We start from the raw sequence: 15404 nt of genomic DNA on the forward strand, positions 1-15404 counted from the left end.
GCACTGCTGTACCTTTCTCTGTACCTGGGAGCCACCCAGAGCAATAGTTCTGCACAAATAAAGGTTGGTTGCTGAGAGGACTGTGTTGTGATCTCTGGGGCAGGGTGTCCTCACAGAACAGCTCTCTGAGTCTCATGGATACGGGGAGGCAGTCTCAAACATTACCTGTGTGGAGGGGCTTTGGCACACAAACCCTTGCAAAGCCATCAGGGAAGGTGTAAAAGTCTAACTACCATGTTTGAAACCTCTTCTTCTGGGCTATGGAGGTCATTTGCCATCAGAGGAGGGACTTCTCTGGGTTCATTGTGCTTAGAGGGGTCAGAGCAAGGATTAACACTCACTTCAGCTGAGACTTCCAAGAAGATGGTGGCAATTCCCTTGTTGCCACCACGCTTCCCATCACTGCATCTCTCCTCCTTGGCTGCGCTGCACAAAGGAGCCGCCAGCTCATAGTCACAACACTCCAGAGCAGCTGGGAAACAGAGAGGTTCTAGAGCCTGTGTCCTGGGGAACAGCCTGCCAGGGTTGGTCAGAGGGTTTCCCAGTACATAAGTGTCTGGAATGGGATATTCCAGCTGCTGTTTGATCCCAGCCCTGTGCACTGAAGGTCATTTGCAGACCCCATCTCAGGCCAGTGAGCTGGTGTGGGCATCGTCCCTGCCTGGCACTGACACTGCTGCCCTGCTGAGGACCTGGTGGCTGCAGTTGTGACTGCAGAGGCTGTGCGGTGCCATGGAGACGAGGCTGCTGGGAGCTGCTGTTCTCCTCTGCCTGGTGGATGCTCTCCATGCTTTTGCCATTGAAGAGAAGGGAGATGTGTTCAAGAGAATGGCTTGTCCTGCTTTCCTGATGTTCGACAACGCTGCTTACCTGGCTGACATGACCTTCGAGCTCCCTTGCAACTGCAAGCCTGAAGAGGTCTCTTCTGTCACCTGGTACTTCCAGAAGAGCATGGGCAGCCATAAAACCACGGTCCTGACCGATTTTGCTGGCAACATGATCGTTGACTCTGGCCACATCCGTGCAGGCAGTGACATGCTGAAGCGTTTCAGCATCCGGATGTTCAGTCTCATCATCTTCCGAGCCCAGGTGACAGACTCAGGCCACTACCTGTGTGGCACTAAGGAAGGGGACTACTTCTATGGCTACGACGTGGACGTGCAGCCCACCAAGTCCATCACGGTGGCTTTTGAGGACAAAGGCCAGCACGTCCAGGATGACCGCACGGGGCAGCTCGTCAGCCTCTTCACCACCTTCTGGGACTGGACTCGATGTGACCGCTGTGGGGTGAGAGGGGAGCAGCGGCGGATCGGGCTCTGCTACCTGCAGACAGCCCAGCTGCACCCCCGGTACCGTGGTGCTGTGCCCAACGTCACATCCTGCGGCTCCAAGGCTGTCCCTGCTCGCTTCCAGCGCCTGAGCCAGCGCCGCAGCCCCGAGGTGGCCATCCGGAGCTGTGTGACCCCTTGCCGGCCGGATGAGCTCCCCGAGGAAGGTGTGCAGGGCATCTCCAATATCATTTCCAAGCTGGGGAAGAAGCCCTGGCTGCCCCCGGTCCCCATGCAGTTCCACAAGCAGCCTGTTGGAACTGACCTGATCATCGCGTGCCCGGGAGCCCGGCCGGAGCATGCCGTGGCCTGGGACAAGGACTCCGTGCGGCTCTACCGCTCCCGATACCTCGTCCATGTCAACAGGACCATGCGGGTCTTCATTGACCACGGCAACCACCTGCACATCCGGCGGGTCCGGAGCAGGGACAGAGGCACCTATTTGTGCTGGCGAGAGGGAGAGATGGTGGCTGGATTCCGGCTCAGTGTGTTCCACCAGGCCCGGCGCCGGCGCTCGCTCCGAGACCCCGAGACCATCTATGCCATGCGCATCATCGGCATCAGCTACATCATCATCAGCATCCTCTTCGTCGTCATCCACGTGTGCCGGTGCTGCTGGAGGGTGCTCAGGGGTCCTGCCTGAACCTGGCATCTCCAGCACAGTGCCAATGGGATGATCTCACACCTCAGACTGTTCTCCCATTGGATATTCCTGCTGTTCTGAGCAGGAATTGTGGCAGCTGCTCAGCCTCCCTGCTGGGTCCAGAGCCTGATGGAGAGGCCAATGTGGGAAACTCCTCGTGCTGCAGATTGGCTTAGCAGGGACAGGAGGGGATTTCACACCAGCACCATTTGTTCCTGGCTCTGCTGCTGGCTTCTGGTGGGGTTTTAGGCTCAATATAGCCCCTTCCAAAAGAATTCCTGGAGTTGGTGCAGGATCTTCTGGCCAAGCTCTACAGAGTTCTCAAAACACATCAGTGATTTATTAGAGCTGGGTTGCTAAAGGGCTGCTAAAACCAACCATCAACCTATTTAAATCCAATTAATCCTCCCTTTTCCTACCCTGTTTGTTTACTGGTTTGCATTGCTGAGTGCCAACACTTCAGACTGTTCAATGCTCCTCTGAGCTGCCCAGCTGGAGCCAGCCCTTTCTGCCGATCCAGGATTCATCAGGTTTTAGGTCCATTTTTGAAAGGTCTTTTTTATTTAATTTATTTATTCATTCATTTATTTAATTATTTTTAATTGTTTCAAATCAAGCTGGTGATTCTCTGCAGAAATATCTCTGGGTTTTGGTTGCTTTGAGCTCCCCTGACTCAGCACCAGCTTGGGAGTCAATGGTTTGCCTTGACACAAGTACCATGCATGGCCTCCAGAGAGGATGGCATCTCTGCAGGGTTTAGGTACCTGAGGCATGGAGCAGGACTTCCTCACAGGGCTCATTGCCTGTGCTTTGGGATGTGCCTGTGGGATTGCAGCTTTCCAAGGGAAATCCCTCTGTCCAGGAGGGCAGCATCGAGGGTCCCTTGCAGGGGTTGACCCATGAAGCATCAGCCATGCCTGGGGTACAGCACTGAGATTGGGCCTTTGCAATCCAGCTTCCCTTGGTGCTGGTGTGCTCTGCTCCAGCAGGTTCAGAACCAGACCCGACCCCGGTCAGAGGATGCTGCACACCCACAGCTCTGTGACCAGCACCAGGCTCTAACAGCACTGAAACCCTACAGGCTCCTTGACACCAGGGACACCAGGTCACACACACAAGCTCTGTTGTTTCTTATCCCCCAGCCTCACCTGGCAGCTCCCCTGGGCTCACACTGGATGGAGCCTGTGGCGCTGCTGCCTGGGTCCCTGCCCCACAAACAGCATCCTCATAGGCACAAAGCACGTGCAAGGGGGGATCTTCTGTTTGCTCAGATGGTTTTATGGCCCCTGGAGCTCAGAGGTTTGCATCCCAACCAGACCATAGCTACAGACAGAGCCCTGCCCTCCCCACCAGCATCTCACCTCCCCTTCCAGCTGCTCACAGATCCAAATGTATTCACAGGCATGGGAGTCAGAGCTGCGAGTGTTGCTCTTCAGGGACGAGACAGAGGTTAAAGCAGCACTGGGGCAGCACATACCCTCTCCTGACACCGGAGCAGGGCAGCTCCTCAGCCTGGTTAGGACAGGATGGCCAAGGGGATCCTATGGGCTGGGAGGCAGAGAGGAGCCTGGCACACCAAGAAGACAAAAACTCAGCCATGACACCAGGGCAAAGCCATGGAAAGGATCCTGCAGGAAGTGACAGAGCTATGGGAAACAATCAGCATCTCCTATGCTTGAGCACAAGCAGGGCAGAGCCATCGGGTCCCCAAAGGGCAAAACACCACCCGGAGCCCCAGCCCCAGTGGAGGTTGTCAAACTCAAGACATCAATGGGGGGCTACGAGCCCCCAAAAGACAGTGGCTCTTGGTGCTGAGCCCAGATCCCAGCTGGTGTGGCCCAGGAGGGACACAGCCCCCAAGGCTCACCTGGCAGCATCGCTCCCTAACTTCCCCTTCTGCATCCCTAAAGGTATCCCTGAAGGGTTCAAGTGCTTCCCCCACAGCCTTAAAACACACTCAGCCCCAAGGAACAATGTCTGCATGGGCTGGAGGTGCCATGGGAGTGCTGGAGCCCACGGACAGGTCCTGCATCCCCAGCAGACCATGGGGTGCCTGCCAGGAGGCAAAGCTGGCAGCGAGAAGGGCACATTTCCAGCACAGCAAATGGATTCACAGCAGGCAGGAATCCAGCACCCACCAACAAACCCAGCTGGGATGCAGCCTGGAAAAGCATCCGGACACCTCCGCTTCCCATTGCAGCCACGGTGAGACACCAGGTTCAGACCGATGCTGCACACAGGCAAAGCTCATTACCTGCAGGAGCCTTCAGTGCAGCTTTGTGCCTCATTTCAGCCTCTCCAATTTAGCAGGAGCAGAATGAGTCCCCAAACCATCACCGCCTGGATGCTCGAGTCACCTCCAAACTCTCCCTTTAACAAACCCCACAGCTCCATTCCCCATCTCCCACCAGAACGGGTTTCTTCATCCAACCCTCCTAATTCATCCGTTTTCCACCCATCTTTCAACACCCTCTTTAAACCATCACCACCAGACCAGCACACACTAGAGAGCCTCAGCCCTGCTCTTAGCAGCACTCGGTGCCTCACAGCTCTCCCCTTTGAGCATCCTGGAGCTGTATCATGCAGACAGCCCCAGCCGTGCCTGGCAGCTGTGCCCGGTGACAGAGGCAGCCTCCAGCGCCTGGCAGAGCACACGGGGAGCCAGGAATAGCATCCTGCAGCACCAGCGCCCGGCACACGGTGAGACAGGAGCGCGATGCTCCCGCTCCGTGCCCAGCACACGGTGAGACAGGAGCGCGATGCTCCCGCTCCGTGCCTGGCACACGGTGAGACAGGAGCGCGGTGCCTCCCGCTCCGTGCCTGGCACACGGTGAGACAGGAGCGCGATGCCTCCCGCTCCGTGCCTGCCTCACACAGGTGATGTGCTCATTAAGGCACCGGCTGCTGACAGGCTGCGAACGGCACAGGGGCTGCGGCACCACCAGAGCCTTCAGATCCAGCTTCATGGAGCTGCCAGCCTGGGGGATGCTCAGCACAGCAACCCCCAGAGCACCCCAAGATGTGGCTGCTCCAGCCCAGATCCCTCTGCGAAACTCAGCATCCCATGGATGCAGCCCCACATCCAACCTACAGTGCTCTGCTGACTCCTGTTCAGGTCAGTGCCCACCACAACCCACAGGTCCCTCCCAGTCACACAGGTCCCAGCCTGTACCCACCTCCTGGGTTATCCCATCACACGCACAAGGCTTCCCACTCCTCTGTGTTAAAACACAAGGTTCCCGTTCACCCTTCCCAGCCCGGCCGGGTCTCCCCACAGATGCCATCCCATCCCCATCACCTTTGCCATCACTAAGGGATGCCACCAAGTTTAATGCTGCAGGTTTTGCGCTGCTGTTGTGCCTCCCTCCCCACTGCCTGGGGGCTTCCAAACAGACCCCACAGCTGCACCGAGCAGATGGGGCAGGAGCTCCCACAGGATCCAAGCCGTTGGCCAGGTCTCAGCAGAGCAGCTGCAGCCATCGAGGACGCTGAGCTCGAACACCTCTGCCCCATAGCCCCAGTGCTCCAGGTGTGGGGCAGCTCCGGGCTCCGCGGGGCTCAGGACGATGCCAGGGGCCACAGCCGCGGTGCCCTCCTGGGGGGGGCTCAGCACCATGGGGGCAGCAGGCACAGGCACCATGGGGCAGCCGGGACGGGCACCATGGGGGCAGCAGTGACAGGCACCATGTGGGCAGCACCCCCTCCTGTCCCTCGCACCGCCCCCCCTCCGGAACCCCCTCACCCCACAGCCGCTACAGACGCCCCACATCCCCCCTAAGCCCCACATCACCCTCTAAGCCCCACATCACCCCCAACCCCACATCACCCCCTAACCCCACTCCTTCCCCCCAGGACCCTGTCCCCTCCCGCACCGGCCCCCGCTCCCCATTCAAACGGACGCTCAAGACCCGCCCTCTCTCCTGATTGGTCGCCTTTCCACGCCTCCCCTCCCCATTGGCTCCCAGCGCCACGCCCCTCCCGAGGTGGCCTATGGGAGTTGTAGTCCCTCCGTGCCCCGGCGGCCGCCATCTTGGCCCCGTTCATTCGGTGCCCACGGGGGGCACCAGAGGGAGCTCATCCCGACGGGGGGGGCACAAGGACGGGGCCGTGGGCTCTGCCCCACCGGGACACAGACACCAGACGGGGGGGGCACAAGGACGGGGCCGTCGGCTCTGCCCCACCGGGACACAGACAACAGACGGGGGGGTCACAGCTCTGCTTTACCATGGAGCCCCCCCAGCCCCAGTGCACAGACAGCTCCATGTACATCGCTACAGCAGGAACCCCCCCCCCCGGCATCGCCCCACGTGTGGGGAGCTGTGGGGAGCTGTGGGGCACACAGACAGGGAATGGGGTGCAGTGGGGCAGCATGGGGGGGCCCCAGCTTCTTGCTGGCCCCCAAACCCCTATTCCCTCCCACCCGACACCCCCCACCCCCCCAGCCCTTCATTAGCAGCCATGGGGTCAGCTAATGGGAAAGAGGGGCTGTGGGGCAGCACAGATGGCTTGGACCACTGCGGGGGGATGCTGTGGGGCTGAACCATGGCAGAGGGAAGCTGTAGGGCTGGTCAGCAGTAAGGAGAGGCTATAGGGCTGGACAGCAGTGGGGAGGAACCATGGGGCTGGACAGCAGCAGGGGGATGCTGTGGGGCTGGGGGGGGTCAGTGGATGTTACCATGGGGTTGGGGGGGATTCTGTCGGGCCAGACCACAGCAATGGGGCGCCATGGGGCAGGGCGGTCAGTGGGGGGGCCGGGGGGCGATGCTGTGGGTCCAGGCTCAGTCCGAGTAGATGATGAAGCCGGAGAAGGTGCTGTACTTGTTGTTGTTGCCTCCGTGGGCTTTGCCCCCGTCCAGCTTGATGAAGACCTCGTCGCCCGCATCCAGGTGCAGGATGACACTGTTGCTGGCGTAGTCATAGTTCTGGTCTGCGTCCTGAGCGATGGCGCTGGCCCGGACCTGCGCAGGGGACACCCGTTACCCGGCTCGGGGCCCTGCATCCCATGGGGTACCCGGATCCCGGCTCCGGGAATGGGGCCGGGATGGAGGTGGCTGCTCCGAGCATCACCCACAGCCTCCCCTTGGGCTGGGTTTGGATGGGGGCAATGGGACGGCCATAGGAACACGGCTCTGGGTTTGGATGCAGGACCATGGCTCTGGGTTTGGATGTGGGACCGCAGCTCAGACATGGACCCATCTCTGCATTCAGATGCACGATGGAAACCCAGGCACGGACCCTGACTCCAGGTTTGGGTGCAGGACATGGGAGGCTGTGGGTGCAGACCCAGGAGCACAGCTCACACACAGAACCCACACTGAGACGTTGGTACCGCAGCTCTGACGTGACACTGACTCCAGGTTGGAGGGCTCAGACACAGCTCCAGATGTGGGACCACATCCCGGATACAGGATCCCATCTCCCAGCCCATCCCCAAACCGAAGTGACGAACCCAGCGCATCCCCCCGAGCTTCAATGGGGACCGTGAACGTGGTGAGGGCTGAGCTCGAACCCCACACACCAAACCTTGATCTCAGCCGGCCCCACTGCGGAGCAGGATGCTGGAGGTGCCTGGAAGAGAGCTCTGTGCTGGAGCCTGCTGCTGCTGCAGCATCATTTGGGTAATCCAATCTATGCCTGCGCCTTGCAGGGCCATGGTGTGGCGCTGGGTGACAGTGACAAGCTGGCAGGTAAAACCCCAAGCGAAATGCAGGCGTGATGCTCCTAATTACAACCAACGGGAATGGGCTTTAATTGGATCCCGGGCACCGACGGGAGGCTGCGGGGTCCAGATGCGGGGTGGGAAGGAGGGGTGACCCCATGGGTCCCTGTCAATTGCCCCTAGGACAACATCCCAGGGCTGTGCTTCTCCCTGGGAATGGAGCTGCTCGTCCCCATGCTCACAGGAAGCCTGCGGTGCTGGGGGCAAGCACTGTTAACTCTGGAGCCTACTGACAGCGCAGCAGGCAGCCCCATAGGGATGCATGCAGCCACATCCTTGGTGCCATCAGCATCACCCTGAGCACCTCGGGGTCCCTGTCCCCAGGGCTCACCATGGGTCACAGTGCCCTGGTCTCCAGGGAATGCTGCCTCGATGGGGGTTGTGTGAGGAAGAGGAGCAGAGGACGAAGCACAGAGGGAAGGAAAACGAGGAAGAGCCTTGGGCTCTGCTGCCATCATCCCCCCCTTGCAGCCAGAGCCATTGCTGCCATCCCTATTCTCCCAGTACCGTGTGCCCTGGCACTCACCAGGACCAGGCCAAGCCACTGCCACCAGGGCCCCCCCCCCCACTGCCTCATGCCCCTCGTCCTGCCCCGTGCCTCAGTTTCCCCATGCCACAGCCAGAGATGGAAACCATGGACACACACATGGTGCCTGGAGCTGGCTCTGCCGCAGCCGCTGTCACTGACCCCAGTGACTCCACTGGGGGTGTCTCCATCCCTGGGGACACTGCAGGATGCTCCCCAGTGTCACTGCTGCATCCAAGGGCCCTGGGTATGGGGTGCTCCTGTGTAGAGGCTGAGCCACTCGCTGGGACACTCAGTGCCTGGAGACACCATGTGCCACGGCCACCATGGCCCAGGATGCTCCCAGAACCCACAAGTGTGGTGGTGGGTGCCCCCCCCTCAGCCCCCCCTGGCCAGGGCAGTGGGTGCTCTCCAGGACCCCCGGCAGTGCTCCCACAAACAGGGTCCTCTATGGACCCCAAAACCACCCGGTTCCAACCCAGCACCTCCCATCCTGCTGCCCCTCTGGCTTCATCCATGGGCTACGGCAAGCAAGAGCCATTGCCGCTAATGAAGCAGCAGCTCCCCGAGCACGGGCTCCCCAGGCTCTCATTAGCTCCAGCCCCGACACGGCGGTGATGGGCTGTGCCCCAACCGGCAGCGCCCAGAGGAGAGAGGGCTCAGAGGGGGGGGGCAAGCTCTAATTGCCTTGGAGAATACCGGGATTGAACCTAATCCACTGGGAAGCCCATTGGGACCCTCCAGCCTTGCCAGGGACGGGGCAGTTTAGCAACGACCCCCGCAGTTAACGCAGGGGGTAATGATTTGGGGCATTTTGGGGGTACCGGACTCAATGGGAGCCGAAGCGCTCCCCGGCCTCCGAGCGGCTGCTTCAGCACCAGGGAGCCCTGACAGCTCCTCAGTAATTAACAACCCGTTAATTGAGCTGCATCCCCCGGCCGGGGGCTCCGCATCCATCCGCTCCCATCGACCCCACACGGGCTGGAGCGCGCTGAGGGAGGGGAGGAGGGTGGGAAGGGTTGGGGGGGGGGTCCCCAACACTATTCCAGGGAAGGAAAGAGGGGGTGAGGGATCCCCCGGCTGCTGTTTGGGTTGATAACTCAGCTTTGGGTTAATTCCGTGCTGTGTGTCCTCAGGACAGGGATGCACCGCGGGGCTTGGTGCCGGCAGAAACGCTGGGAATCGGGAGCAGGGTGGGATGGATCCCGTCGGTGACACCCAAGGGGATGGGGCTCGGGTGACGTTTCGGGGGTCAGGGCCATGTCTTGTGACGGGGGGGGGGGTTTGGGCAGCGGTTTGGGCATCACCCGAACGCCGCGGGGATGGAGAGGCTGTGTCTGGGCATCGGGAGCGTTTCCCGATGGATTGGGCTGGGGGGGAATGCTGGAGCGGGGGGGGGGGACAACGGAGCCAGCCTCGAGGTGCCCCCCCATGTTGTCCCCTGTAATATCCCCGCACAGCCCCGGCAGGGATGGGGACGTCTCTCCTGGCACAGCAGCAGAGCCGGCTCCGGGCTGGGGGTGCAGCACCCCAACAGCAGGGCAGGCGCTGCCCCCCTCCAGGCCACCACAGGCACTGTTCCCTATGGAAGAGCCCTGTGTCATCCCCCCCCGGGGCAGTGCAGAGGGGACAATGGCATGGCCGGGGGGGGGGGGGGGGGGGGGGGCAGAACACTACGGGGACACCCCAAGGCACCCCAGAGGCACAGCCAAGGGTGGGACTGAGGGGACCCTTGGGGACACATCAGAGCAGTCGGATATGGAACACTCAGAGGAGCATCTCCAGGGATGAGGCACCCTGGGGATGCACCCAGAGCCCAGCATCGCTACTGGGAGAAGGATGGAGCCTCCTGGGGGAGCTTGCCCAGGGCTGGGAGAAGGATGTGGCCCACCGGGAATGCACCCAGAGCCCATCACGTCACTAGGGGAAGGACAGAGCACCCCAGGGGTGCATCTCGATGGCCAGGAGGAGGATGTGGCACCCTGGGGAAGCACCCAGAGCTCAGCACTGCCACCGGGAGAGGGACAGAACATCCTGGGGGTACATCTCTGGGGACGGGGAAAGGATGTGGCACCCTGGAGGTGCACCCAGAGCCCACCACCACCTCTGGGGGAAGGATGGAGCAACCCAGCGATGCATCCCTGGGGCCGGGAGAAGGACACCAAGGGTGCACCCAGAGCCCACCATTGCTACCGGGAGAAGGATGTGGCATCCTCTGGATGCATCCCTAGGATAGGAAAAGCACGGAAAACACCCAGACCCATCACTGCCATTGGGAGAAGACATGGAGCACCCTGAGGAAGCCCCCAGAGCCGTTCCCCGGTGTCTGGGGGGCAGCAGCAGGTCCCGTCCCCGCCGTGGGATGCCCAGCCCTTACCTGGCCGTTCTTGCAGAGGTCGGCCCACATGCTGGTGCCATCTCCGCCGCGCATCAGGACGTGGTAGGTGAAGAAGTAGGTGCCGGGGATGGCGCAGGTGAACTTGCCCGAGGCGGAGTCGTAGCTGTTGCCCAGGTTGGTGACCACGTCGTCGAACTTGAGCACCTCGTATCCCTCGTGGGGGTTCTTGAGGCCGGCGTAGAAGGCGACCCGCGGCACGGTGCTGTAGGTGGCGGCGCTCACCGCGCCCGTAGCCCCCGGTCCCGGCAAGCCCGGCGGCCCCGGTCGCCCCGCTTCCCCCCGTGCCCCCGCCGGTCCCGGAGGTCCCGGTTCTCCCGGCGGCCCCGGCGGTCCCGGTTTCCCCGCTCGCCCCGGTTTGCCTTGAGGACCTTGCACCAGGGTGGAGGGCGGCGGGAGGGGGCCTCGCTCCGCCGGTTGCGGGGGGGCGGCGGGGCCGTAGGGCTCGCAGACCATGCGGCAGGTGCCCAGCATCTCGTAGCGGCCGTCGGTGCCGGCGGAGCTCACCAGCACCGGGATGAGCACCACCAGCACCAGCACCATCACCACCCCCGCCGCGGCCGCCACCAAAGTTTTCCGGCCCAGGCTGAGCCGCCGCCCGGCCGGGGGCCGCTGCCGCCCGGGGGGGGCAATGGTGCCGGTGGGGGGGAGCAGGGCGGCGGCGGCGGGGGGGGGATCGGCGGCGGCTCCGCTCCGCTGCGCTCCGCTGGCTCCGGTGCGCCCCGCGCCCGCACAGGCCCCGCCCACTCCCGACAGGCCCCGCCCACTGGACACGCCCCCTCTGTCAAACACACCCCCTCTCTCCCCATGTTCTCCATGGGACCCCCCCCCCGTTTTCCCACCCGGCGGCCACGGGGACACCCCCCGGGACCCGTTACCGGTGTCCCCACGGGGGGGGGGGGGGGCCGGACACCGACACCACCTCCCGCTGTGCCTCAGTTTCCCCTCGCTGTGCCACCGGCCCCGCACCCCCCCCCCCCCCCCGCGGTGCTCGGATGGCAAAGGCCGCGGTGGTAACGGGGGCACCGGAGCTGCCCCCGCGGGGCGCTGAGCACCGGGGGGCCCGTGGGCACCGGGACACGCGGCTGCGGCCGCTCCATCGGCCGCCATCGCCGTCAGCCTCGGCGGGGACAGCGATGGGAAGTGACAGCCGCCGCCAGCACCGGGGGTGAGCGAAGGACGAGAGCCGGGGGGGACACAGGCAATGGGGACAGGGCGAGGGGGGGTACAACACACACAGCACAGCGCGGCCCCCGGGGCTGCTCCACTGCCACCCGCTACAGGTGACAGCGCCGAGCTGGCATCCACACCAATGGGGTCCATGGGGGCGTCGTGTGTCCCCCCCCAAACCTGCCCTGCGGGTGCGTGCCCCAAGGGACACACAGGGGGGGACAGCCCCCCCCAGCCCCAAAGAGGAGGGGACCGAAGGGACACTCAGCAGCCCATCGATCGTCCCCAGCTCCCACAGAGGCTTTACTTTGATGAGCAGAAATCAATTAGTCAGCTTTAAGGAGGTGATTTATTCCTGGGGCTTAACGAGGCTGGGGGGGGGTGTTTTGGGGGGGGGTGTTTGGGGTGGGGGCGCTGCCAGCCCCGTGTCCCCCCTCAAGCTGTCACCATCATGGCACTGGCTCCTTCCCTGGCTCTTTCCCCCATTCTGCCCCTCTCCCCCCCCCCCTTCACCCCATTCATTCTCTTTCTGTTTTAACAAGCACCTAAAATCACACCGGGTTGAGGCCACCGGACCTGAGTCACCGCTGCACGATGCTGTGGTGGCCCCGGCGGGCAGGGGCTTTGCACGGGGATGGGGTGGCCATGGGGGTCCCAGGCACACCCCGGTTGCATCAGGGCACTGAAGGATTCAGGGGACATCCCTCGTCCTGGCCACCGGGTCCTTGCAGTGGGGACCCCAGCCCAAGCCATTTGCCACAGGCCATTGTGTCCCCATGGCATGGCCACTACCCCAGGCCACTTCATCACCCTGGACCACATCCCCATGGTGTGGGCACCACATCCACAGGCCATGTCCTTACAGCCGAGCCAGGATGGCTTCACCAGGGCTCTGGGCTGGGACCAGCACCGCAGCTGCCCCTGTCCGGATACCCCGAGGTTCTCCGTGCCCTGTTCCCACCCCTGCATGAGGAGGGGACAGCTCAGCTCCCACAGGGGATGGAGAACAGCTCAGGCCGCGGGTGAGCAGGAAGGACAAAGCCGGGAGGTGACAGCGGTGGCAGCGGCGGCTGCGGCAGCGGCTGCGGTGCTGGCTCTGCCCGACGCCAACCACAGCCGCTCCTCTGCAAAGGTTAAGCAAACAGCAGCTCCGGCAGGATCGATGCGCGGCCGCTGTTTGCTCTGCAGCATCACGAGGAGCGCGGTGGGTGACAGCGAGGGACGCTGCCAGAGGATGCAGCCCCCGTGGCTCCCTCGGGGGCTCACGAAGGGGGATTGGGGTCAGGGAAGGGGTTTTGTGGGGGCAGTGCTGGGCCCTGCCTCAGTTTCCCCTCGGGGGGCACAGGGATGCTGCACTGCTGCTGTGCTGCACTGATGGCTCAGCAGGAGCTCTGGAGCTGGAGACAACTGACAACCCCGATGTCAGCCCACGCTGCTGAGCTTGGGGAGGGAGCTGCTGCTTGTGAACTGTCCCTGATGGTTTTAGGTGCTCGCCCCCAAGCTCATTCTGTGTGCCCAGGATGGGGCTCAGAAGGGGCTGTGGGAGCACATCCATCCATCCATCCCTTCATCCATCCATCCATCCCTTCATCCATCCATCCCTTCATCAATCCATCTATCCCTCCCTCCCTCCATCCATCCACCAACCCACACCTCCTTGCATCTACACATCCTTCCATCCACGAATTCATCCACACATGAATCCATGCATCCATTTGTCCATCATCCACACACTCATCCTGTGTCCCTGCATCCAGCCATGCATCTGCTCATGCACCCTTCCATCCGTGCATTCACCCACATATGTATCCATGCATCCACACACCACATGGATGGCTCACTGGTTGGTTGCCCACTTGGATCGAGGGTTGGCCAGTTGGCTGCATGGCTGGATGGCCAATGGGGTGGTTGGCTTGAAGGCCACCGAGGCTGTTTGCTGGCTACCTGCTCACTTGCCTCCCTGGCTGGCAGTGGGTAGCTGGTGGCCAACCAGTTGGCTGGCTGGCTAAGCGGTGGGCTAGCTTGCTGACTGCGTGGCCAGTTGGCCCCATGTCTTGCTGGCCAGCGGCAGGCTCATTGACCAGCTCTGGCCCTGGGGACAGGGACGTGCCAGCGCACCCCGGTCCAACACTGGGCACTGCCTATGGGGGAGCCCAGCTGCAGGTGTGGGGCACAGGTCCCCCCATCCCAATCCTGCTGCCTCTCATTATGGACACAGTGGGACTCATCCCCCCCCCACACTGTGCTGCAATTAAGGGCTGTGCTGCTACTGAGCGCCTGGCTGGGGAGGGATGGGGCACTGGATCCGGGATGGGCTCAAGGGAACGTGGGGCTGGAGCAGCAGGGACTGTTGGGACCTGCGGTGCTGTCCCCAGTGTGCCCCATGGCCGGGGTGCGCAGTGGCACTGGGGGGTACCCTCTGTGTGACACCCCAGGCCATGCAGTGATGGTGACAGTGGGTGACACCCGTGGGCCATGCAGTGACAGTGACACTGGGTGATACACTGCGGGACGGCAGTGACGGTGACACGCGGTGACAGCACATGGGCCATGCAGCGACAGAGCACTGGGTGACATCCCATGTACCAGGCCCTGATGGTGACTCTGGGTGACAACCCACGGGAGCTGCAGTAGCTCCGCGTGGCACCGGCTGCCCCGCAGTGACAGTGACACCCCTGGGTGCCGCACAGTGACAGTGACACCCCTGGGTGCCACGCGGTGACAGTGACACCGGGTGACACCCCACAGCACACAACAGTGACACTGCGATACCATGGGGCTGCGCTGGGTGACACGAGTGGGACTGGGCAGCCACGGTGACACTGGGACACCCCAGGGGCTTGCAGTGACAGGGACCCTGTGCTGCACCCCAGGGCCCATGCAGGGATGGGGACAGCTATGACACCGGGGGCCATGCAGTGACACTGGTGGCACTGGTGCCATGTGGTGACACCACACGTGGGTCCTGCAGCCTGGGTCTGCCCCACTGGGGATCCCTCCCTTGCAGGTATTGGTGTCTCCACCAAGCCCACACCTGGGGACAGTCTCTCATGGGGGATGTTCACCATGTCCCTACAGCCCTGGAGGGGGAACCAGCTCCAGGACATCTGCACTTGCCATTCCCAGTGGATACCCTGGGATGGTGCCCTGCAGGGACAGTGCTCTGGCAGGGATGCTCTGGGACAGGATGCTCCAGGAGTGGGAGGCACTGGGGAAGGGGTACACCAGGGATGGGGTGCAGCGGGATAGCGGTGCAGCAGGATGGGGTACACCAGGAAGCAGTGCAGTGGGATGGGGTACAGTGGGATGGGGGTGCAGCAGGATGGGGGTGCAGCAGGAAGCAGTGCAGTGGGATGTGCATAGGGTGCAGCAGGATGGAGTGCACCAGGATGGGGGTGTCCATCCACCACAAGCCCTTAGCAGCAGCAGAACCCAATTGCCAGCAGTGAAACGTGGCTGCGGGAAGGACCCAGCTCCCGGTCCATGGCAGGAGGTGCAATGAGCTGGGGCGGTCTCAGCACCCAGCACCAGTGCTGGGGACAAGCGCTCAGGATGTGTCCGTCCCCCCCCCGGGTACGCGCTGCCCTTCAGGCCCCAGCAGGGACATCCATCGCGCTGTCGAT

The 15404-nt window shown here is 62.7% G+C and overlaps 2 protein-coding genes across 2 annotated transcripts; one reads left to right on the top strand and one right to left on the bottom strand.

The window, feature by feature from the left end:
• The first annotated feature begins 732 nt into the window (after nt 1–732).
• FAM187A (family with sequence similarity 187 member A) lies at nt 733–1971 on the top strand. Its single transcript, XM_005141346.2, has one exon. The coding sequence runs from the start codon at nt 733–735 to the stop codon at nt 1969–1971; it is 1239 nt and encodes a 412-aa protein (XP_005141403.2).
• A 4778-nt stretch (nt 1972–6749) lies between these two features.
• On the bottom strand, nt 6750–11154 carry C1QL1 (complement C1q like 1). Its single transcript, XM_034070222.1, has 2 exons — nt 10594–11154; nt 6750–6929 (listed from the first exon to the last, which is right to left on the bottom strand). Exons 1-2 carry the CDS (start codon nt 11152–11154, stop codon nt 6750–6752), a joined length of 741 nt encoding a protein of 246 aa, XP_033926113.1.
• Between the last annotated feature and the right edge of the window lie 4250 nt (nt 11155–15404).

Source organism: Melopsittacus undulatus, chromosome 17 (assembly GCF_012275295.1).
Source record: "Melopsittacus undulatus isolate bMelUnd1 chromosome 17, bMelUnd1.mat.Z, whole genome shotgun sequence".
In the NCBI taxonomy this organism is placed as follows: domain Eukaryota; kingdom Metazoa; phylum Chordata; class Aves; order Psittaciformes; family Psittaculidae; genus Melopsittacus; species Melopsittacus undulatus.